This window comes from Colius striatus, chromosome 6 (genome assembly GCF_028858725.1).
Source record: "Colius striatus isolate bColStr4 chromosome 6, bColStr4.1.hap1, whole genome shotgun sequence".
Lineage (NCBI taxonomy): Eukaryota > Metazoa > Chordata > Aves > Coliiformes > Coliidae > Colius > Colius striatus.
In genome coordinates, this window is record NC_084764.1 from 4,562,223 (window position 1) to 4,583,700 (window position 21,478).

Genomic DNA, 21,478 nt, shown 5'->3' on the forward strand with positions numbered 1-21,478 from the left:
AGCTCTGCCCTGCTGCTCCATGAGCTGGTTCTCAGCTGCTCCTCCTAACCAGATGTGCAGTCAGATAGAGTCGGGCCAGCCTGGAAAACTGTGTGGCAGCAGCCCCAGTAGGGCAAAGAACCTGCTCCTCAGGCTGAGTGGCCGGTCTGGATGAGATCTGTTTGGGGATGGGGTCCTCAGCTTTGGGCACTGGTACCCAAGGAGGCCACGCTACGGTTGTAGTGCAGCTTTCCTCCTCTCAGCAGGCTCACTCAGCCTCTTGCCACTCAGCAGTCCACACTACCCCTGCTTTTCACTCCATCAAGGTGGGTTTTTTTCCTCCAATCCTGGCATCCAAAGGTAGAAAGGCCCTTCAGCCCTCTGCCCACATCCATCAGGAGGGTTGCAGCCTCTGTCAGTCCTGGGCTGGGACTGGACACCGTGACCCCAGTCTCAGCCCTGGCCTCTGTCAGCCTTGCCCACTCCAGTGCTGTGAATGCCAGCTGGGGTGAAACATCCCCACAAAGCTCCCATCTGTGCCTGGCTGCTTGGTTGGGATTTGCTCTGCCCCAGATTCTCAAGCTGAGGCTTCACCTGCTGGGCACAGGGAAGTCTGGGATTCAGGTCTATAAGGGCCAGCCTTTTCCATCAGCTGCCCATGGCAAGGTCCTACAGTCATGTCTTAAGAACACCCCTAATCCTGGTGTCTTCCCAGGAGGGGCTGTCACAACAGGAGCTGGAATGTGTCCTGAGCCTGCTCTGGCTATTTTATCACCTTGGGAGTTGTCAGGAGCAGCTCATCCCTCTTGCCAACACTCCTTATCACTCCCACACGGCCGTGTGGCACCTCTGCTGCAGGGTGCCACGGCAGGGCACATTCCCACACCACTCCTGCCCCCGGTCCGGGAAGCAGTGGGGGCTGGAGAGGGGCTTGTGCCTTTCCCTGGCTACCACAGCCCACTGGTACCTCCAGTTCAAGTTGCTGAAGCTTTGTCTGGCCTGAAATGCCACGCTGGCACCCTGCATCTGCCTCCCAGGGCCACGGCAGCCCCCGAGCCCACTCCTCCGCGCAGTCGTGACTCGCAGGGAGCCCCACACCCTCCTCACAGTGTGACTCAGCCCCTCCAGCCCCCACAGGGCCTTTGTTCCCCTTGGAAGCTGGAGAGCTGCTAGGTGAGCCCTCCCCAAGGGGCAGAGCTGCCCTGGGGAAGCAGCTTCACCCTCTCTCGCTGGGATAGAGACCAGACAGTGGCCTCGCTCCGTGCCCTCCTGTTACCCACAGGCACTGCAGCAGGAGGTCCCTCAGCACCTCAGCTCCACAGCTTTGCAACTGCTCCAGGGCTGGGCACTCCCCCAGCTCCCTGGGCAGCCTGGCACAGGGGCTGACAACCTTCTCTGGGAAAAAGTTCTGCCTCAGCTCCAATCTCAACCTCCCCTGGGGTAACTTGAGCCCATTTCCTTTTGTCCTATCACTTGGGAGAAGAGACCAACCCCACCTCACTACAACCTCCTGTCAGGCGGCTGCAGAGAGTGATGATGTCTCCCCTCAGCCTCCTCTTCTCCACACTAAACACCCCCAGCTCCCTCAGCTGCTCCCCATCACACTTGTGCTCCAGCCCCTTCCCCAGCTCCGCTGCCCAGCTCTGGACACGCTCCAGCCCCTCAGTGTCCTTCTTGTAGTGAGGGGCCCAGAACTGAACCCAGCACTTGAGCTGCAGCCTCAGCAGCGCCCAGTACAGGGGGACAATCCCTGCCCTGGCCCTGCTGCCACAGTGTCTGACACAAGCCAGGATGCCCTTGGCCTGCTTGGCCACCTGGGCACACTGCTGCCTCATGTTCAGCCCCAGATGTCCTCCTGTAGCAAACTCACTGTACCCTTCAGGCTGCAGCCAGTGACCTGCTTGGCAGCAGCAAGTCCCAAAAGCCAAGTATTTTCTCTCTCCCTCAAGCTGACCTGGTAACAGAGACCACTTGGGAATAATCTGTCTCTGGAAAACGAAGCCTGTTGTTCTGTAGTGTTCTTTTGGCCAAGGCTTGCACGTGTTAACACTCAGCAGGGTGACCCAAAAGGGGCCAAAGCCCAGCTCAGCGTGGCAGAGCTTGGCTGGGGCATTTGGAGCATGACCCAGAGCCACTGAGCGAGGCTGAAGGTGACCTGCAAAGAAGGTGCCCCGTTGCTTTGCTAATTCTCTTGTTCTGCTCTAATTAGTCTCTGTAGCCAAATTGGCAGGTGTGATTGGCTGGGATCAGAAGATCCTCATGTGCCTGTTTGGAGCAGCTCAGAGTTCTCTGGCAGCCTGCAGAATTAGGAGGATTTGTCAAGATGAAGGGAAATTTGCTCCTGATGGATGAGGACTCTGGTTGCATCAGTGCTGAAGGAGCCAAAGCCTGAGAACTCGTCCTTTTAAGAGTTTCCCTTGATGTTTTGGAAGGGTGCAGGCCAGAATCTCCCTGGAAGGCAATGGCCAAAGGGCTGGATGATGTTTCACAGGGGCAAGCAAAACGTTCCTGTGCAACCTGCTGGAGGGGAACCTGCTTTAGCAGGGGCTTGGGCTGGATGAGCTCTGGAGCTCCCTTCCAACCCCCACCACTCTGTGATTCTGTGACAGCAGCAGCCCCTTTCCTTGGATGAAATCTGGCAGGTGGGAAAGAAACCTGGTCACAGAGTAGGGGAAGATGGAGGGGTAGGAGGCTGCTTTTGGGCAAGGTGTCACAGGGAAAACATCAGCCTCTTGCCTTAAAACGAGTTCTGTCCCAGGACACAAATAGCAGGGCAAGGTCAGGCATTCCCTCGTGTCTGTGGATGTGTGTTGGGGAAGGGAGCTCTGCAGGGCTCTGTGAAGCCTGTGTCAGACTAAACCTACCGTGGATCCCACAGCAAAACCCTCTGAGCAGCACAGGCCCAGCCAGGAAGAGAGCTCAGTGCTTTACACCTCTCCACTAAGAAATGGCAATTGGCAGGGTGAGATCTTTGCCGGCCCCAAGGCTCATCCCCTCCTCCTGCAGCAAAGGCAGGGCCCTGCCCTGCCAGTGCTGGCAGACAGAACTTGCCTTGTGTTGCCTTGTGTTTCTCCAGGACAAACCCAGTTTTGGCCCATGTCAATGGGCTGTTGGAGGCTGGGGCTGAGCACCAGCTGGGGCCCCGGGGCGTTATGGATCCGAGCACAGTTTGGTTGGTACCACACGGCTGCTACAGTTAACAGAAGGGTTTGGGTGGTTTACCTGAGGCAGAGCAGGATCTTTGTTCTACACACCCCCTGCACGACCCCTTCATCAGAGGAGCTTGTTGCACCTCATGTGCATGAGATATTCCATGATCTTCCTCCTTCCAAGGGGATGATGAGAGCAGTGTTTTGGAGGGGAGAAGAAACCGAGGCAGAACTGCAGGAGAAATCCCATCTCTGCTGGGAATCAAACAGGCAAGTTTGCTTCTAGGCCCTGAGGCCAGGCACGTGCTGCCAGCAGCCACCCAGGGGGCAGTGAGGGAGGGAGCAGGAGGTGAGGAGCTGTGCCTCAAGGAAAGGATCCATCCACCCAAGGGCTGATGCTGCATCTTTTTATTTTCTTTTTATTTTGCTTCACTAAGCAAACGCAGAGCGAGTGGCAGGAGGAGGGGGGGAAAGGTGGCCTGAAAAAAAACCCCCAAACCAAAACAAAACCACAAAACCAAACCAAAAAAGAAACACACCCAAGTGAGGAACAAAACAGAAGAAAGAAGCAGCTGGAGTATAAGGGGAAAGTGAGCTGCTAACAAGGAAAAGAAGTTGAGAGATGCCAAGCCCGCACTAACTCTTAATAAAATACAATACTGAAAATAGGATCTGAGAGTCTCCAAAATACAATATCTTAAGGGATCAGCAATAATACAAAACAAGGTTCATTATGTACAAACGAGTTCTGCTCTTGGTCTCTGTACAACGGTGGGAGTGGGAGGCACGGGGACGTGCCCAGAGGAGGGGGCAGGGGCAGGAGGGTGTGCTTGGACCCGGCAGTGGTTCTTGGTGCTGGGCTGGAGGATGGGGAATGCAGCGGGATCTGCTGACCAGAGAGTCCTGGGGGAACCTCGAGAAGAGCAGAGCTCTGCTGAGGGCCTTCCTCTTCCTCACCCTGCTAGGTTGTGGCTAGCTGTGTCCAAATTTGTCCTAAATGGCTTCAAGGGGCTAAACCAGTTTTCAAAAGGGAGAAAAGAGGGACGTGAGGGCCCTTCCCTCACTTCTCCCAGTCTTTCAACAAGAGCCATCTCATCTTTCCTCTCCAGGGAGCCCTCTCCCCTCCCAGCCTGGGGGCAGAGGAGAGGCTGGGCTGGTGCAGAGTGAGTCCAGGGTGCTTGAAGAGAGACAAGCCCAAGAGGAAGCTGCTGTGAGAGCTGGCTGAGCACACAGGGACCAGACCTCCCACACTCACGTCCCACATTGTCCTTCCATCAAACAGCAGCTGAGGGAACGGAGCGAGGAGACGCTTGAGCCTTTCAGTGGGGAGGAAGAAGGGGCAGAAATGGGTGTCTGGGTGCTCAAGAGGATGGCATAGGCTTGAGATGAGGTCATTTCAGCACCAAACCAGGTAAGCCTGGCCTGAAGGGTGGTGTGGCAAGAGTTTGCTGCCTTTGGTGGCAGCACTTAGAAGGAAGAGGTCTAAATCGTTCAAACCCCACCTGGATGAGTTCCTGTGTGACCTGCTCTAGGTGGTCCTGCTCTGGCAGGGGGGTTGCACTGGATGAGCTTTTTCCAGGTCCCTTCCAACCCTGGTGATTCTGTGAAACCAGCCTTTGGTGACCCTGGCAAATTCCAACAGGCCACCTCTTTCCTGACTGATGTACCTGTCAGCAGCAATGCCACGATGTCCCCAGTGGCTTTCACAGCACTGCTGCGGGCACAGGGGATGTGAGGAGATCCCACAGCCCTCCCTGGACCACATGACTCTCCTCAGGGGTGTCTAAAAAGATGAGGCAGGACTGGGGATGGAGAGCTGGGATAGGCTTGGTCTCACCCACTCTCAGAGGAAGAGGCCTGCAGGATGGAAAGTGAGAAGGCCACTGACCTGGGTAGCACTGCACTGTAGGGCCCAAGCTGTGGGAATGGGAAGGGAAACAGCACCCCCTGCCAAAGCAAGGGTGCTGAGGGTGGGGAGAAGTGGGTTGGTGGGGGAAAATTGTTCTCTGTTTCAGAGCTCTGGTTGCCCAGAAGCTGCTGGCTAATTGTTAGGGCAATTTATCTGTCTGGGATCTGTCCCCCCCACTCCGTTTGTGTGCAGATCTTTGCAGATAGTTGGCATGGAAGTTACATAGGCAGGTCCATCAAGAGAAAAACTAGGGCAAGGAAGAACTAGGTTTTCTCTCAATGGAAGCAGAAGTATACTAACAGATGGAAGGGAAGGAATGAGCTCAAACTCTCCAGAGCCATCTCTCCAGCACCAGCATCACCCACTCCTAAGCCCCCCAGGAGTGAGCTGAATAGTGTGAGGGCTTGCCCTGACCTCTCACCACTCCAAAGAGAGCCCACATCCATAGGGTAGTGCTCGTTTTAGCAGGAGGTAAGGTCAGGAGAAGAGGGCGTCCCAGGGCTTGGCCAGACATTTCCTGCTGGTTCTGGCAGTCCTGTGGCTCCCCTCAGAGAGACCAGTACTAACAGGGGCACGGGGAAGGGGAGGAGCTGAACCCAAGGCCAGTTGTGGAGTGTCTGAATGCAGTGTCCTCTCCCACCAAGTCCCCTCAGTTGCTCGGTGAGGAGGGAATCCTGCAATCAGACAGATGAGGCCTTGAGGTCCAGCAGCTGCTACAAGTATTCAGCTGTCTCACTGGAGCTTGTCTCCCTGAGGAAAAGAAAAGGCATGGCATCAGTCGAGGTTCACTGCAGCCTCCTGCGTAAATTCATCTCTCTGGGCCTGGCTGGTCTGCTCTGACCAGGATGGAGCCCTTCCCCAGTGACCACCTGCACCACCCAGCCCTCCTCAGCTCTGTGCCAGCAGGACACTGCCATTTGGAGTCCCAAACTTTTGCTCTAGAAAGCAAACTTGGCCTCCTCCAGCCATCCTTATTGGCCTCTTTAGCTAATTGCCTGTCCCAGGCAGCTCAGCTGTCCTTAGCTGGCAGCAGAGGGGATGTGCCTGCTGCTCCCTCCCAGGCACTATGCAGTGTTTTGGGGCTCAGAGGGTGGCCCCCACATGCTTACCTCTCGTGGAATTGCTCTTTGAGGTGGGTGAGAGTTGGGTCGGTTCGGTTCTGGGCGGGAGCCTCCAGCTGGGATTTGCTCAGATATTTGGCCGTCTCATGTGTCCTGGCCAGATGAGGCCTCCCCTCCTCAGACTGCCCTTTTTCAGCCTCCCACCCCTCAGGATGGTCCATGGTTAGGAAGGAGCTATAGGTCTCTTCTAAGGAGCCAGCACCCTCATCATAGAAAAGGAGGCTCCGTGACTGAACTGGAAGAAAGGAGAGAGCATCGGGGAACAATGAGGATGAGGTTTCTTGCAGAGTGTGGGTCATGGTGGTGGTTTTGGCATATGCTCACCCAGCTATGGCCTTGTCCACGAGTGACTAACTGTGCAGGAGGCCTGCTCTGCAGGATACCCACCTCCCCCAGCTGCAGGACACACACAGCCTCTTCAGAAGACAGTCTGCCCTGGGGCTTCTCCCTCATCTGCCTTCCTTTGACACTTGTCACATTTTAGGGTCAATGGTTAGAAGAGAACAATAGGCCCAAAGTTGTCAGTTTGTACCACTGACAGCCCAGGAATGTCCCCTGCCAGAGCCCCAGTACATAGGACAGGCACTGAGGGGAGGACACTGTGTCTGAGCCCTGAGTGTGGAGTGCAGAGCTGGAAATGGTTTGAGAGGGTGAAATGGAGGAACCACGTCAGACTCACTCTTACTCGTTGTGTAAATGTCTGGTGCTGGTGTTGCTTTCACCGTCTGTGATGCTGAAGAGAACTCAGGGAGACAGGGCATGAGGGACCCCAGGATCAGAACAAAGCAGAGTGCCAGCACCTGGAGAGGAGATCAGCACAGGGTGAGTGCTGCAGGCCATGAGGAAACACCCCCCCACACTCCCAAACACGAGGCTGTGTGAGAACATGTAGTCAAGGCTGACAACTGGCTGGCTGTGGTCCCCCAGGGAGGGAAAGGGTTTGCTCTGCTAATCTCAACTGCAAATCTAAGAAGGGAAGTCAGAAGCATCCTTGTGTTGCTTTATTTGAAGGTATTTCTGGTGAGAACTTGCCTGTACAGTTGATGAGAGATGGTGGGGAACAAGTTGAGAGGGACAGAAAGGATGAACTCTGTCTTGACCAAAGGGAACCTGACCATTGCCTCAGTGGCACCACGTGTCCGTGCCTTCTGCTGTCAGGCAGAGCAGTCAGAGCCACTGGGCAGGGATAAAAGGAGAGGGGCAGCAGAAAGCTCCCTGGAAATCTCCCTCTGGTAGGCCTGCAGTCCCCCTGTAAACTCTGCCATGATAGTAAAGCTTCAAAGTGAGATGCCAGTGCTGATCAAAAGGGGCTCTGTGGTTTGGGGAATTAGCAGCAGAGAGCAAGAGGGAGCACATGGGAAATGATCCAGAGCCAAAAGATTATTACCTGAATACCTATGTGCCAAGAGTGGTTTTTAGTGAGCTGCCACCAGCTCAGTGCTCAGACTGAGCATGTCAGAGAGGCAACTCATCCTTTGGGGATTTCTACTTGCTAAGTTGGACCTGTGGGGACACCTGTGGGGAGAGCCAGCAACTGCTTGGCTCAGAATAGCCACCTATGTCACGCCTAAGGAACACACAGAAACCAGTACATCAAAGGAATTTTGACCACCAGTGGCTTCCAGGAGATGTGGAAGATCAAATCATAGCACAGGGATACTATGCTATGTGAGAGGGGGATTTTAATTGTCCAGACTCTTCATGGCTGGTTTTAAAGCAAAGGGAATGATATGTGGACAGCATAGACAGTGCCTAAGCACATCACATCAGGCACACAAGGCATTTAGAACAACTTACTCCATAAAAACAAAGGAGAAAACAAATTCTGACTATGTCTTGCTTGGAACTATCACAGCACAACTTTCAGACAGCTGAGCCAGCCCTGTGAAGCCTGTTCTTGTAAACCAAAACAGGCTTTGTGGGCTGGGAATGAGCAGTATAGTGAACATCTTGCTTTACCGTGGCTTTGAGCTGGGGTTCTGCAAACCAACATTGTTTTTACTGCTTTGTTTCAGGTTAAGTCTCCCTGCACTGGAAGGGGCTGCCCAGATGGGCTGTGGAGGCTCCTTCTCTGGAGACATTCAAACCCAGCTGGATGAGTTGCTGTGTGCCCTACTCTAGGTGGTGCTGCTCTGGCAGGGGGGTTGCACTGGATGAGCTTTCCAGGTCCCTTCCAGCCCTTGAGATTCTGTGATTCCTGTTCAAAGACTGTAACACTTCATAACAATAACTCTTGGTTTGACTCTGAGTACCATTCAACTCATGGTACATTCAACTTTTGACCATTTCACCATTCTGACCTCTTAAAAAGCAGGAGGAACCAAGCTAGAGCAAACTACTGCCAAAGCAGCTGGACAGGTGGAGGCAAAAACTAATCAAAGAAAGAGGTCCTGAAAGTGCAGTTATCAAACATTTCCCTGTCCCACTGGGAGGAAGCAACAGATGGAATTGCACAGAGCTCTGCTATGGCTCTGGCAAGATTCAATATTTTTAAGCTTGACTTGGATGATGGACTGTATCAAACCTGCAGATGGGAGAGACTACAAGCAGGCTGGCTTTTGGTCAGGATTCTGCATCACAGTGATCTTGACCATGGGGAGAAGTGGTTCCAAGAGAATGCAGAGAGATGCCAAGCCCTGCTGAGACCTGTGAGGTGGCAGGACTGACTGGCAGAGGGAGCCCAGCAATGGCTACATGGCCAGGCAGCTGCTCTGCAGAAGAGGATCTGGGAGTGAAAACAAAGCACAAGCTGGGCACGAGGAGGTGTCAGTGTTCAATACTGACCTTGAGGTGGAAGCCTGTGTCCAGCTGTGGGCCCTGTACTTCCCAAAAGATGCAGGCAATTGGAGAAAGCCTGGAAGAGAGCTCTGGGAAGAAGCAGTGATTCAGTAACAGCCTACAAGAGAAGGCTGAAGAAATGGTGGTGATTTAGCAGAGCAGACTGAAAGGAGCTGCAAAAACACAACAGTTTTGCAGCTGCACAAAGGGAGGGTAAACCGATCTTCCTTTAGAGTGGGCAGAAGAAGCTGTAATAGGCTTAAGCCATTGCAAAGAAGATTGAGATGAGATAGCAAGAAAGCTTTATCTGAGAAAGATAACAAGGCACTGGTGTGGTTTGCCTGAGGAGTCAGAGAGAGGACTGCTCATTACTGGAGGCCTTCAAGACAAAATACCCAGCAGGAATGACACAGGGCTAAAAAAGAAGGGTGACCCTGCTCCACTCCCATGCTGCAAGGCACGATGACCCCACATGTCTGCAGTGATAAAGAGTGCTGTATTTGAAACCAGAAAATGGTAACTTGGAGGAGAGGAACTACCCAAAGACAGAAATGCAGATTACACATTCTTGAAATGCTTGGAAGGTAGGAAGCTGAGAGAGCTGGTGTGTGGGCTGGGATGCCGTGGGAGGAAGGGAGCAGCAAGGAGAGATAAGCCATTGTTGGGAAGCTAAATTAGATATTTTATCAGCTTATAGCACAAGGGATGTCTGGAAGGCACTTCTGGGTTTGCTCATTCCAGGTAGCAGTGATGAAGAACTGCTGGAGCCAGGGTGCTCTGATGAGTTGCTCTGTCACAGAGCAATGGGTCCAGCCGGGGCACACCCAGCAATGCCTTGGGAATGAAGCCACAGGCAACAGAAAAGAAAGTCAGTCATTAAAATCTGGTGTGACATGGGGGCAGCAAAGAGTAGAGCAGCAAAAGTTGGAGCAGACTTTGAAAGGAGAAGGTGCTGGAAATTACAGAGCAGGGGCTCTGGAACCAAGGGAACCAAGAGCAAAATCCTCAGCACCCTGAGGGTGCTGAGAAAGTGGGGCAAGCACCTCACCATCCACTTGTATTTCATGAGTGTTAACAGTACAGAAGTGACACCTAGGCACTGCTAATTAACTCTGACAAGTTTGTCAGCAGCAGCTACTACAACAATCCTGCAGAGACACCATGGGGCTGATGATGATATTTTACCATGGATCAGAAACCTTCCCCCTGGTAAAAAAATGAGGTGAAGAATGTGACTCTATGGCCAGACACTGGCTGCCCCAAAACCCCACAGTGAGGCCAACATTGCTTAACCATGATCCACCACTGTGAGACATGAGAGGCAAACAGGGATAACCAAACCCAACAGACAGCCCTGAATCCTTTTGGTTAGCCAAGAGGGTGAGCAAAGAGAATTCCAGCTGGATTTAAGAGAGCCTGATGTGCAGGCATGGAAAGATCTGATGCTGTTTCTTGCTGCTAAACACAAAGTCATGCCCCCTGGGAGGAATACCCACACTGTTTGTCTGCCCTGCTGAGTTAAACTTTAAGCATGACCAACTTGGCAAAAGAAAACTTTACCCATTATGATGGAAGCTCACTGAAGATTTTTTGCTGAATGGCTGGACAGCTAATGAAAACCAAAGAACAAGACAGTGAAACACAGGAATTCTTCTCCTGTGTGACCTGATCTAGGTGGTCCTGCTTTGGCAGAGGGGTTGGACTGGATGATTTCTAAAGGTCCCTTCCAACCCCCATCATTCTGTGATGCTAATGCTGTTGCATAAACAACTGCTGATGTCTTTATAACACAGGGCCCAGTGCTGGTGACTAACACAAAAGGAGAGAGCAGATGTAACTGGCAACAGAGGTGTGCAGTGGGGAAGAGAGCAGAGACAGGCAGTGGACAAAGCAGTGGGGGAAAGGATGGCCAATAAGGGAGATGGAAATGAAACTTGTACCATTAGGCAGGTCCCGGTCTGCGTTGAAGCCATTTTGTAAGGTCTGGAGACTTTCCCAGCTACCAGAGCCTGCAGCTTCTGTAACTGCTGGAGCAGAGTCCTGGGATAGGAAACAACCCACAGCAAAGCTTGACAAAGAGGCAGCAGCCAGTAAGTGATGTAACAACACCACTACCCCCTTCATTTTCCCTTCTTGTGAAAACAAGTATCTCCCCCTTGCTGTATCTTGCCCAACCAAACAGGCTTGGGAAGCAAGAAACCAAAAAGGGGGAGTTTGAGATGGAAAGTGTGCAGGAGCTGTGGGAGGAACAGCCCAAGGTGCTGTTCTGTTGAGGCAGCACCCTCCATCTCCTCATCAGTAGATCCATCACAAGCTTCACTGCAACTCCCCACCATTCATGTAGGACTCCTGAGTGCCCCAAAGCCCAGCCAGGTATCTCCCAAAGCAATGGAGAGACAGGCTACCACAAAACCCAAGCTCTGGGATGGAGGCTGAGCTTTGTAGTCAGGTCAGACCTTGAGCATAGGCCTGTCTGCTCCCACTTCAGAGACACACACCCTGCAGCTCGACCTGTGCCCCAAACCATATGGCAGAGAGGGAGATGAAAACCAGTTCTCATCCCCTCCAGCTCCTTCAGTCTTGGCAAACTGCAGAGGGATGTGGGCAAAGCCAAATCTTGAGTTCAGCAGTTGATTCATTCTCTGGCTGCCCCAGCTGGAACACGTGCTAAGGTCTCTCTGCCCCATTTAACTGCACACAGCCATCAGCACACAGGCACATAAAACAGTGGTAGGTGTATCACTGTGAGCCACTGAACCCTTTACAGGCTGCTGAGGAAATCTGGGATGAGGGAGACTAGAGACCACCCAGCTCCCAAGGGCTGCAAATTACTGAATTGCAGACTACTGCCTGGTTCCCCCTGGGAGTAGTGACTGTTTTACACAAATATGTTTGAGCTTTTATAAAATGCCAGGTCCTGGAGCCAGGAGATTGCAGGAGGATCTCAGCTTTATCTCTTTCCAGTTCCTCTTCTGCTCCTTGCACATGTGGAGAGAGGCACAGAGCGTCCCACTGGCAATGCTCAGAAACCAAACCCAGTTAGAAAGAACATAATGTGTATGTTGAAAACAAATAGACAAATGAATCTCCTGGATTTTAGGCCAATCTCTTGATTTTGCAGGGTGAGGTTCAGGCTTTTGTAGCAGCAGGGCTGCCCACACTTCCAGAGAGGTTATGCCTGCAAGCCAGAGCCTCAGGGCTCATGTCATGCATGGGAGGAAGGAGGGTGGCCGAGAACTCCTTCTCCCTGAGCTGTAGTGGCAGCAGAGGGTTGGGTGAGTGGGGGAGAGGCTCTCTGGCTGTGGTTCTCCCCTTCAGTCCCAGCTGGAGGGGATACAAATGGGGCTACAGAAATGACCATCCCACTCACACCTGCGGCTCCCAGGAAGAGGGAGCAGAGCTGAGCTCCCCTCCAGCTCCTGCTGCCCATCCCCACTGCAGGGCTGGGAGTCTTACTTGCTTCCAAGGAAGCAAATTCCCCTGCTATCAGCTGGTCAGCTCTGCATATCAGGAGCAAAAGTGCTCAGCAGAGTCTTGGGCTGGGAAGCCAGGGACCTGCTTTAGGGCTGTGGGAGCAGCTTGCTCCTCTCAGGTGAGCTGCTGCAGCAGCAGATGGGAGGGAGATGCTCCAGGCTTGCTTTGCAAGGGGAAGAGGCAGGGCAAGAGCAAGGGCAAGGGTACCACAGGGACTTGCCCCAGTTTTGGTGGGAGCTGCAATCTCTCCCATTGTTAGAGAAATGGGCTTTCCCTGGATTCACACAGTCTGTTAAACTCTTTCTCATGAAAAACCTGAAAGAGCCACACTATGCCCCAGGCCTTGCATTTCTCCAAAGAGCCCAAGAGCAGAAACAGCAGGTCTGAGAGGCTGGTCCCTCGCTGCAGCTGCCCTGCCGACAGCCAGAGGGCAACGGGGAGGACAACAAGAGCCCAAAGGGCTGCAGGGAGAAGGAGGAAGAGATGTGGGAAACACGCCTTCCCTCCCTCTCTCCCCTCCCCTCGCTGCGGCTCGGCTTGGCCGTCCCAACACAAACATTCCAGGCTCGCTAACCAAACCCAGCTGCCTCCAGGAGCCGGGGAGCCTGCTTTCCTCATCTCCCCCCCGGTCCCAGCGCTCCCCTGGCATCCCTTTCTGCCCACCACCCCGCAGCGAGGCTCAGCTCTGGCTCCTCTTACCTGTTTGCATTTTCTAAGGTCTCCACTTTTTTCCAGAGTTCATTGTTTTCTGATGTGTATGTCTCAACCCTGCGGGAATAAACCCCACAGCCAGTGACTTACAAAGGGCAGACAGATAAAACACAGTCCTTGCCTCTCTCTGGGTGTGGAGGCTCAGCGGCCTCATCCATCACCTGCAGATGTGGTCCTGGAGCCAGATGGGCCAGGAAACATCTGGCTGCAGCCAGCCCCGATGGCAGGTGTGACATTCCCAGCTGGGGCTGTCCCGAGCGCTTGGGAGAGCCAGCAGCACGCCGTTACAGGCAGGTCAACTCAGGACAGGCATTTCCATCACCTCCAACCCCACGGCAAAGGAACGGGGCGGGTAAATTCAAGGCTGTCCCGCTCGGAAGCTGCCGCGGCTGTGTGGGGAGCGGGCGGCGGCCGGGCGCCGGAGGGCAGCAGAGAGCCGGCGGCCGCGGACGGGAAGCGGGTCCGGCTGCGGCTGGGACGGGGAAGGAATGTCTCCGTGCCCGGAGAGGAAAGCAGCCCAGAGACACGGCCAGATGCTGCTGCTGGAGCTTTCCAGGCCGGCCCCCGAAGCAGGCGTTCCGTGTGAAAACTGGGCTCGCAGCTAAGGTGTCAAAATGAACGGCGAAGGGCCCAAGGGCAAGTTTTGACAAAGCAACTCTTGCAGAAAGCCAAGTTGACCAAAGCCTTGTTCCATTAAAAAGAAATGCACTGAATGCTGCTTTTGGTTCCCATTGAAACCTGGCATTGTTTGAAAGCCATCTGTCACAGCAATGCACTGGCGTTAGCAAAGCGCTGAGCACACACAGCACCGCGGCTCGCCGGGGGGAAGGGGGACGGCCCCGGCACACAAGGGCCCGGGCTGCTGCTCCAGCCAGCCCAGCAGCTCCCAGCCCCTGCCTGAGGGAGCTGCTTCAGGCAATTAAAGCCACTCACTGCTGCCATTCAGCCAGATCTGGACAGGCTGAGAGTTGGGCAGAGAGGAACCTCATGAGCTTCAACAGGGGCAAGTGCACCTGGTGAGGAACAACCCCCTGCAGCAGCACAGGCTGGGGGTGACCTGCTGGAGAGCAGCTCCAGGAGAGGGACCTGGGAGTGCTGGGTGATCACAAACTGACCATGAGCCAGCAACGTGCCCTCGTGGGCAAGAAGCCAATGGCAGCCTGGGGGCATCAAGGAGAGTGTGGGCAGCAGGTGGAGGGAGGTTCTGCTCCCCCTCTGCTCTGCCCTGCTGAGGCCTTATCTGGACCCCTGTGTCCAGTTCTGGGCTCCCCAGCTCCAGAGGGACAGGGAGCTGCTGGAGAGAGGCCAGTGCAGGGACACCAAGATGATCAGGGGACTGGAGCATCTTCCTTATCAGGAAAGGCTGCAGGAACTGGGGCTGTTCAGCCTGGATGAAATTGAGGGGGGATCTCATTGACACAAGTATTTAAAAGGTGTTTGTCAAGAGGATGGGGTGACATTTTTTCTGTTGTCTCCAGTGACAGGACAAGGGGTGATGGACATGAGCTGGAACACACAAAGTTCCACTCAGACACAAGGAGAAACTTGTTTGGTGCTGAGGTGAGGGAGCCCTGGCCCAGGCTGCCCAGGGAGGGTGTGGAGGCTCCTACTCTGGAGGTTCCCAAACCCACCTGGACACGTTCCTGTGTGACCTGCTGGAGGGGAACCTGCTTTAGCTGGATGAGCTCTGGAGCTCCCTTCCAACCCCCACCACTCTGTGATTGTGTGATTCTATGATCTATGTGTCAACATGGGACACAAGCTGGAGTTGATGTGCTCTCATGCCTGGACACACTGAGGTGCACACTGAGGTGCTGCTTATGGAAGGGCGTGAAAACTTGAAGGTGCCTTGAGTTTTATTCAGCATTTCTGTGCCCTTAGAGAAGACAAACAAATGGCATCAGGGAGAAGAGTTATTTAAAGTGGGTTTGGGGGTTGTTTTTTTTCTGTGTTGCTGATCTCAGGTTATGTTAATAACAAGGAAGAAGATGGCATTTAAATATAAGTTCGATTTACATTTGGATCTTGGCATTATTCTTTGCCTGGGAAGGCCCATCAGGGGCAGCTAGTACAGAAGAGTTCACAGGATCAGGCCCTGAAGACTTATTTTCTACCCTGTCAGTGTCATGTGATGTCACCTTAGGCTTCTGCTTGCCACACAGGCAGGCTCTCAGGGCTGAAAGGAGGAAAACAAAGCTCATGCAGGGAATGGTGGAAGGTGAGGGAGTGTGGAGAGTAACTGTAGTGCAAGGCTTTTAGTGCTATGAAGTGCTGTGTGTCCACCCTCCTGGGAAGAGAGGGGACAAGCTGTGGCCAGTGCCCTCAGAGGGCCTGCTGCTTATGGGACAGACTAAACAGAAGCAACTTCTAATGGGAAACATGACTCTTACCCCAAATCCCACCTTGCTGGCAGCCAAAATGGCCTGTGTTCTGCAGGGGACCAGCCAAACCAAGCAGTTGGGAAGGTTTCTAGAGCAATCTTTATCCTGCAAGAGGATTTCTAGGAAGGAGGGGAGTAGGGGCAGGATCCCAAACAAAACTTTTGTGCAGCCAGCCTTGCAAGGAATCATACTCTTTGAGGAATTCAGAGACAAAAGCACCAGAAAGGAAAGGGCTGAGCATGGACAGAGCTCCTTTTTCAAAGGGAAGGCTGAGAAGAAGAAACTTACTTTTTCTCTAGACACTCCACATATTCTTTTTTCTTCCTGCGACTCTCCTGAGCAGAGATCTGTGAGGGGAACAGCCACCAGACACGAGTCAGGATCAGAAGACCCTAGGTATTTCTTTGTGGCTCCTTCATGTTGTTCTGTTCCCTGCACACACATCACCCTAAAGGTAAATGGGGGAGTCTCCTTCCAGTCTCTAGGCCCAAACTAGGAGGGATGGATGCTGGAGGTGTTCAGGCTTCTTTGGCCTGTAGGTCACCACCATTTGTTGCAATATGCCAGACTCCCTCGCTGCTGAGAGCATCTTTAGGAGCTTTGAACTCCCCTGACTCACATGGGTACATGCTGTAGCCATCTGGGCAGATTGTGCCTCAGGCCACTTCTGAGTCATTGGGTGACTAACTCAGGGTCTCACCATTTCTCCCATGGGATGCTTTCTACTCTCAGTCTGAAGCCTCACAGCCTCTGCCTGATGGGCTCTGTGCAACACCCACCCTGCACCATGCCATGGTTCTCATTTCCCTGACCCCACAGCAAGGCCTGACCTGGACAGTTCATCTGATCATTGACACCTTTGGCTAGTGGGCCCCATCCCAGGCCACTCACTCCCAGGAGCTGGGCTGGAAGCCACACTTCTCAGATCTGCCACTTCCCTGAGATACTCCCTAACACAATTTCTGTGAGTTGAGGGGCTCATGTCAGTGTACCAGAGGCAGGGTATCCCACCTTTTCTGAGCTGCACCACAGCTCAGGAGGTGAGAGCAACTATAGCTGAGGATGCTCTGGAAGCATGGAAACTGCACAGTTAATGTGTTTTTTGCATTCACCTTGTTCTTGATTTTCCTCCTGACCCTCTTCAGTGCTTTCTCCTCTGCTTTGGTGAGGGGCAGCTTGGTAGGAATGGGGTAGCCCTCAGCAATCAAGGTGCGTTTCTCCTCTTCAGTTAAAAGCAGCGGGCCAGAGGTCCCTTGTAACTTCTGAAACACACAGAGAGCAGCCATCAGTGTCAGGAAGGAGTGCTAGCTCAGTGGTCCTCCTTGAAGCCTTGCTAGACTCTCAGAACAAATACCTATTGTAGCAAGAGCAGGGCAGTGCTCTTTTTCTGCTCTTGCCCTGATCCTGGGGGCACAGCTCAGCATCTGCCTTCCTCTTTTACTTGGGAGGGCATCTGCTCCTTCACAGTGATTCTGGCTACACACTTGCACTGTAGGACCCCACCAAAGAACTGTTGGGCAATGGTTAAAACCCAGTCTGGTTATGGGAATTCTCAGTTACTCCTTTCTCTTCCATCAACAGAAAGTCCTCCAGTGCACAGGCTGCTTCCCAAAGCTGGGGTGGAAGAGAGCACTTGCTTAAGCAAGGTAGCACCTGGTAGGCATTTTCCAAAACTCCTTGTGCCTCTCTTCACTCCTGGGAGCACCACCCTGTCCCCACATCCCTGTGCTAAGACATCCCATTGCCTTGCCAGAGCACTTCAGCTCAGAGACCTTAATGGGAGCAGGATGCCCCACACAAGACTCAGAAAGGCTCTGAGCCCCTCTGAGCACCAAGGAGCCCTGTGTGCCAGCAATGTCCTGCTGTCTCCTTACGTGTGGTGCCGTGAGGAGAGGTGAGGAGGAGATGGCAGTAGAGGAACGAGCAGCAGGTCGGGCTGGGCTGGAGGGAGGCAGCGAGCGGGGGCTCTGAGATCCGTCACTGTCACTGCCATGGCTGCTGGGTGGAGTTGGAGGCATCTGCACCAGGTCATCTACTGAGAGAGAAGGAGATCAAGTCAATGGCTCTCATGTCAGCCTGTTGGTACAGGCACAGGGCCCTGAGCAGCAATGGGAAAAGGCACTGACATAACACAGGACTGAAATGCTTTTGGTATGTAAGGTTTTTAATTTTTAGAAGCAGCCATTCAGCATTGTACAGTGCTAATCAGGTCTCAAGCTGTTACTCAAAATCAGTCTTTTATGCCCTGAAAGGAGAGGATGATGAGTCTCACAAGATGGAGTGCATCTGAGAACAAGGCTGGTCTGAGCACTGCCCAAGACAGAGGTGTGGCTGATTTCAAATGTGCTAAACTAGGAACTGCAGGAGTCAGAGAGCCGGCAGGGACTTTGCCAAGACACTGAAGGCACTTACAAAGCAACAAGGTACTCTGGTGTCAACCAAAATGGAGTACAAAGCCTGTGATGTTTTGTTCTCTAGCCTGTTCACAAGTGCAGGAAGCCCTGTGAGAGAAGAGCTCCTCCAAAAACCACTGCAAGGCTCACGCACTTGCCTCCACATTTGATCCAGAGGGCCTCTGGTCAGTCAGTTGGTTCCTGAGCACTTGAAAACTGTCCCCACTTTGTACTGGAGAGCCCTGGGGGCCTTGACAGAGATGGGAATATGCCTAAGGAATGTCTGTCCAGGCAGTGGGAGTTCCTACGGTGCTTGCCTTTGTGCATCGGCACATTTTCAGATGCTTGGGTTTCTTTCCAATTAAACTGGATCCTGAATTTCCTGACTTTCAGATGGTTGTTTTTGGATAACACTATACAGTCCCTCTGAGGATTTTAAAGGCACTCTTCCATATTTCCAACTCTGAAGTAGCCTGTTTTGCCTGGGAGTCCCTGTCTGAACAATTCTGTGCGTGGCTGCTGGGCCAGACACCGATCTCCTCTGTTGCTCTGTGCCCCAGTGCTACTGATACCAGACTGCAGAGACTTCTCATTTATAGACCTTGGCACTACCTTGTATGCACAGTCCTGCTCTCAGGTGTTGTCTTCCCTCCCTGTAATGATCTATAGCTGAGTAATACAGTAAGTTGAGCAGCAAATGCTACCTCCTTACCTGCAGGTACATTTAGAAACCGGTTCACCTCTTTGGGTTCAGCTTTGATCACAGGTGCTGGAGTCATCTCTATGGGAGTCTGTGGAAGAGAAGCAGAAAAGAGCTCTTGGGTGCTGCCACCTCTCCTGCTCAAAGGGCTCTCACCAGTTCTGTTCATAGCCGCTGCTCCCCTGCTCTCTGGCCTGTTCTATCTCCCAGCTCTGTCCCCAAAGCAGCCTCTCACCACACATAACAGAAACCAAGAGTCCAAGCATCAGCCCCCTGAATTCTGTCGCTGTGCTCACAGAGTGCAAACACGTGTGTGTTTGCAGAGGAAGGGGCAGTGGCAGATGGATATGCTGCCAAGCAGTGCAATGAGTACCTCCAAAAGGCAGATGACTTTTATCCTCAGCAATTCTTCCCTTGCTAGGCCCAGACAGTGCAGTTTAAACCACCCTGTACATTACCTTGGGGAGTCCCTCTTTGATCTGCCTTCATTAGAAATGAGAGTGTAGAGGTTGTAGAGAAATGAGACCAGAACAAACCTGTGCACATGATTTTCACCAGCCACTGGGCAGCTGTTTCCAATCAGAGGGGACTGAGAGTTAAATGAAGAGGAGATTTATTCCCATCTGGGCTACGTTGCCCCTCAGCTCCCTGGCTCACCAGCCCTCAGCCCACCATAGGCTCGGGGAGCTTTTACACTAAACAGACACATTGCAGACTCCTCCAGACTGTAAACACAGCTGAGAGAGCACCATGGTAGGGCTGCTGAGCACACACAGCAGAGCTTGGAGGGCACGGCAAGTTCAAGCTGTGTAAATAACGAAGGAAGTTTGTGCACAGTTTTGGCTGGAAGTGCCCATTTGTTTTGGATGGTTGTTTAAATGGGAAGATGCTCAGCGTGAGTGAGAAAGGGAAGTGAAGCCCAGAGATGCTCGCTCTACTGTTATCTACTGAGCAGTTGCAAGATAGCCAAGGTCTGGGTGAGACTGGCCAGAGCTTCCCATCCAACATGGCTGGACTGAAGGCTGGATGAACTGAGCCCCCAACTTACACCCATGTGATGTAAAATGAGCCTCTTTCAGACAAGCAGACTTCTTAAGAACTTAGAGATGACCCAAAGTCTTGGCCTTTTGTCTCTCAGAAATAATAACTCTGCTGCTTCATAGGAAGAAGGAAGCAGGACCTGTCATGGGACCCCCATTTCCAGTGAGCAGCTGAGAAAAGCGTGAGGCCGTTTGAAAAGACAGTGGCAGAGCAGGGGTCTGTAACCAGGAGGGTGTAGGCTCAGTGGCATCGTGTTGACACTGTCCTCTGAAACAAGGAAATAAGCCAAAAGTGGCTATAGAAATACTGGCAGATTGGAGGGGACAGGCCTCCAGCACATGCAAGCCAGAAAGCCTTTGGCTTTTGTGCCAAGGAATCGTGCTTGTATTTAAGCAGGACTCGTAAAGCCTCCTGTGCTGGAGAAAACCCTCCTTCCGTCACGTTCTCTGGCAAGGTAAGCTGTCCTGTAGCTTCACTGCTAATCAACACAGTTATAGCTAGCATCAGGAGTGCTGCTCCTCTGACTGTCATTTCAAGAGGAGAATGACAAATGATGCTTTGTATCACCTTCTCCTGCCTGTCCAGTGGCTAAATCACTTGGCAGGACCCAGCAGTCATGTGGTCGGTTCCACATCACCAGGGGTGCCACTGCGTGAGAGCCCAGCTTCCCGATGGATCTTAGATGGGCTCACCTCCTCAGGGACTGGCATTCTCTGCAGAGGGTTGAGGTTCAGCACTGGTATGGAGCTGGCAGCTAGCTGGGACTCAGGCAGATCTAGAGCCAGGTTCTGTTCCTGTTTCACCATGATGGAGCAGAGCTTGGGCCCCAGCGACCACACTCCATTCTCCAGCTCTGAAACATGCACAACGTGAGAGTCAAACTCCAGCAAGAACAGGACAAGAAATAATAATAATTGTAAAAATAAAAGGCCATGCAGAATGCAGACAGCTTCCCCCTGTCTGGAGAGGCTGCCTTGCCAAGTTCAGCACTGTCACCACGCAAGCATGTGCAGGCCCACCACACAGAGGACAAAAGGAAAGGGACCCCCAGCGTGAGGAGAGCAGACAGGATGGAGCTGAGCTGGAGGGATGGTGGCTCTGCTCTGCCCTTGTAGCCTGAGTGCTGGAGGACAGCTGCAGGGTTTCTGCTCCCACTGAGGTCTCAGTCTCATCCTCTGCAGCTTATTTATATTTAGAGCTCAGGGAGAGGGAGGATGCTGCTCCCTAGGCAGCATGGGCAGCATCACAGAGCAGCCAGGTGTGCTACCAAGAATAGCAGCATCTCTGTGCCAGAGCTGGAGAGAGGGCAGGCAGGGTGACAGTGCAAGGCTGACAGTGCTTTGGCCACCCACCCATGTTGTGCCAAGTACTGGAGCTTTGTTGTGTGACAGGAGAGGAGGAGAGTCCATTTCTGTGTGGAAAGAAGTCCAGTGTGGCATCTGCTTTTGAGGCTGCTCCCAGAGCCATTCCCCTCAGTCTCACATCTGAGAGGTGCTCCCTTCTCTGCCTCGTGCTGCCTACAGCCATGACCTACTGCCATTGCTGGCAGGGACAGAAGCAGCAGCAAGGGAAAGGAGTGTTTGAGGAGAACTGAAGGGAGTTGTGTGGGCACAGCCAGGGTGTGAGCCTGGCTCGTCACTGGAAGCAGAGATGCCAGGAGCTGTGATTGAGGCAGTGATGGGTAAGCTGCTGCTCAGATGGGAAAGAAACCTGCCAGGCAGGAGAGCTGCCTGGGCTCTGCCCTGAAGTATTGGTCCCCTCATTGCTCTTCAAATACCTCAGCCTGTCAAAAAGCTACTCTGAGCTGGCCTGGAGCCTGCATCCTCCTCCCTAATGCTCATC

General features: G+C 53.1%; 1 protein-coding gene across 4 annotated transcripts in view; it reads right to left on the reverse strand.

Annotated features, from left to right (window-relative positions):
- Positions 1-3,574: 3,574 nt before the first annotated feature.
- The window catches only part of CREB3L1 (cAMP responsive element binding protein 3 like 1), a 45,947-nt gene continuing 28,043 nt past the window's right edge, over positions 3,575-21,478 (reverse strand). The window contains exons 3-12 of one of the 4 annotated variants that reach the window (XM_061997963.1): positions 20,329-20,489; positions 18,608-18,686; positions 17,377-17,534; positions 16,615-16,764; positions 15,791-15,849; positions 13,110-13,178; positions 10,877-10,976; positions 6,838-6,958; positions 6,147-6,393; positions 3,575-5,787 (exon numbers count right to left, since the gene is read on the reverse strand). In XM_061997963.1, coding sequence (XP_061853947.1) covers positions 5,751-5,787; positions 6,147-6,393; positions 6,838-6,958; positions 10,877-10,976; positions 13,110-13,178; positions 15,791-15,849; positions 16,615-16,764; positions 17,377-17,534; positions 18,608-18,686; positions 20,329-20,489 — 1,181 coding nt within the window. In that variant the 3' untranslated portion in view covers positions 3,575-5,750. Of the gene's footprint in view, positions 5,788-6,146; positions 6,394-6,837; positions 6,959-10,876; positions 10,977-13,109; positions 13,179-15,790; positions 15,850-16,614; positions 16,765-17,376; positions 17,538-18,607; positions 18,687-20,328; positions 20,490-21,478 lie in introns of all 4 variants that reach the window. The other 3 variants (XM_061997965.1, XM_061997962.1, XM_061997966.1) reach the window with 3 other exon arrangements.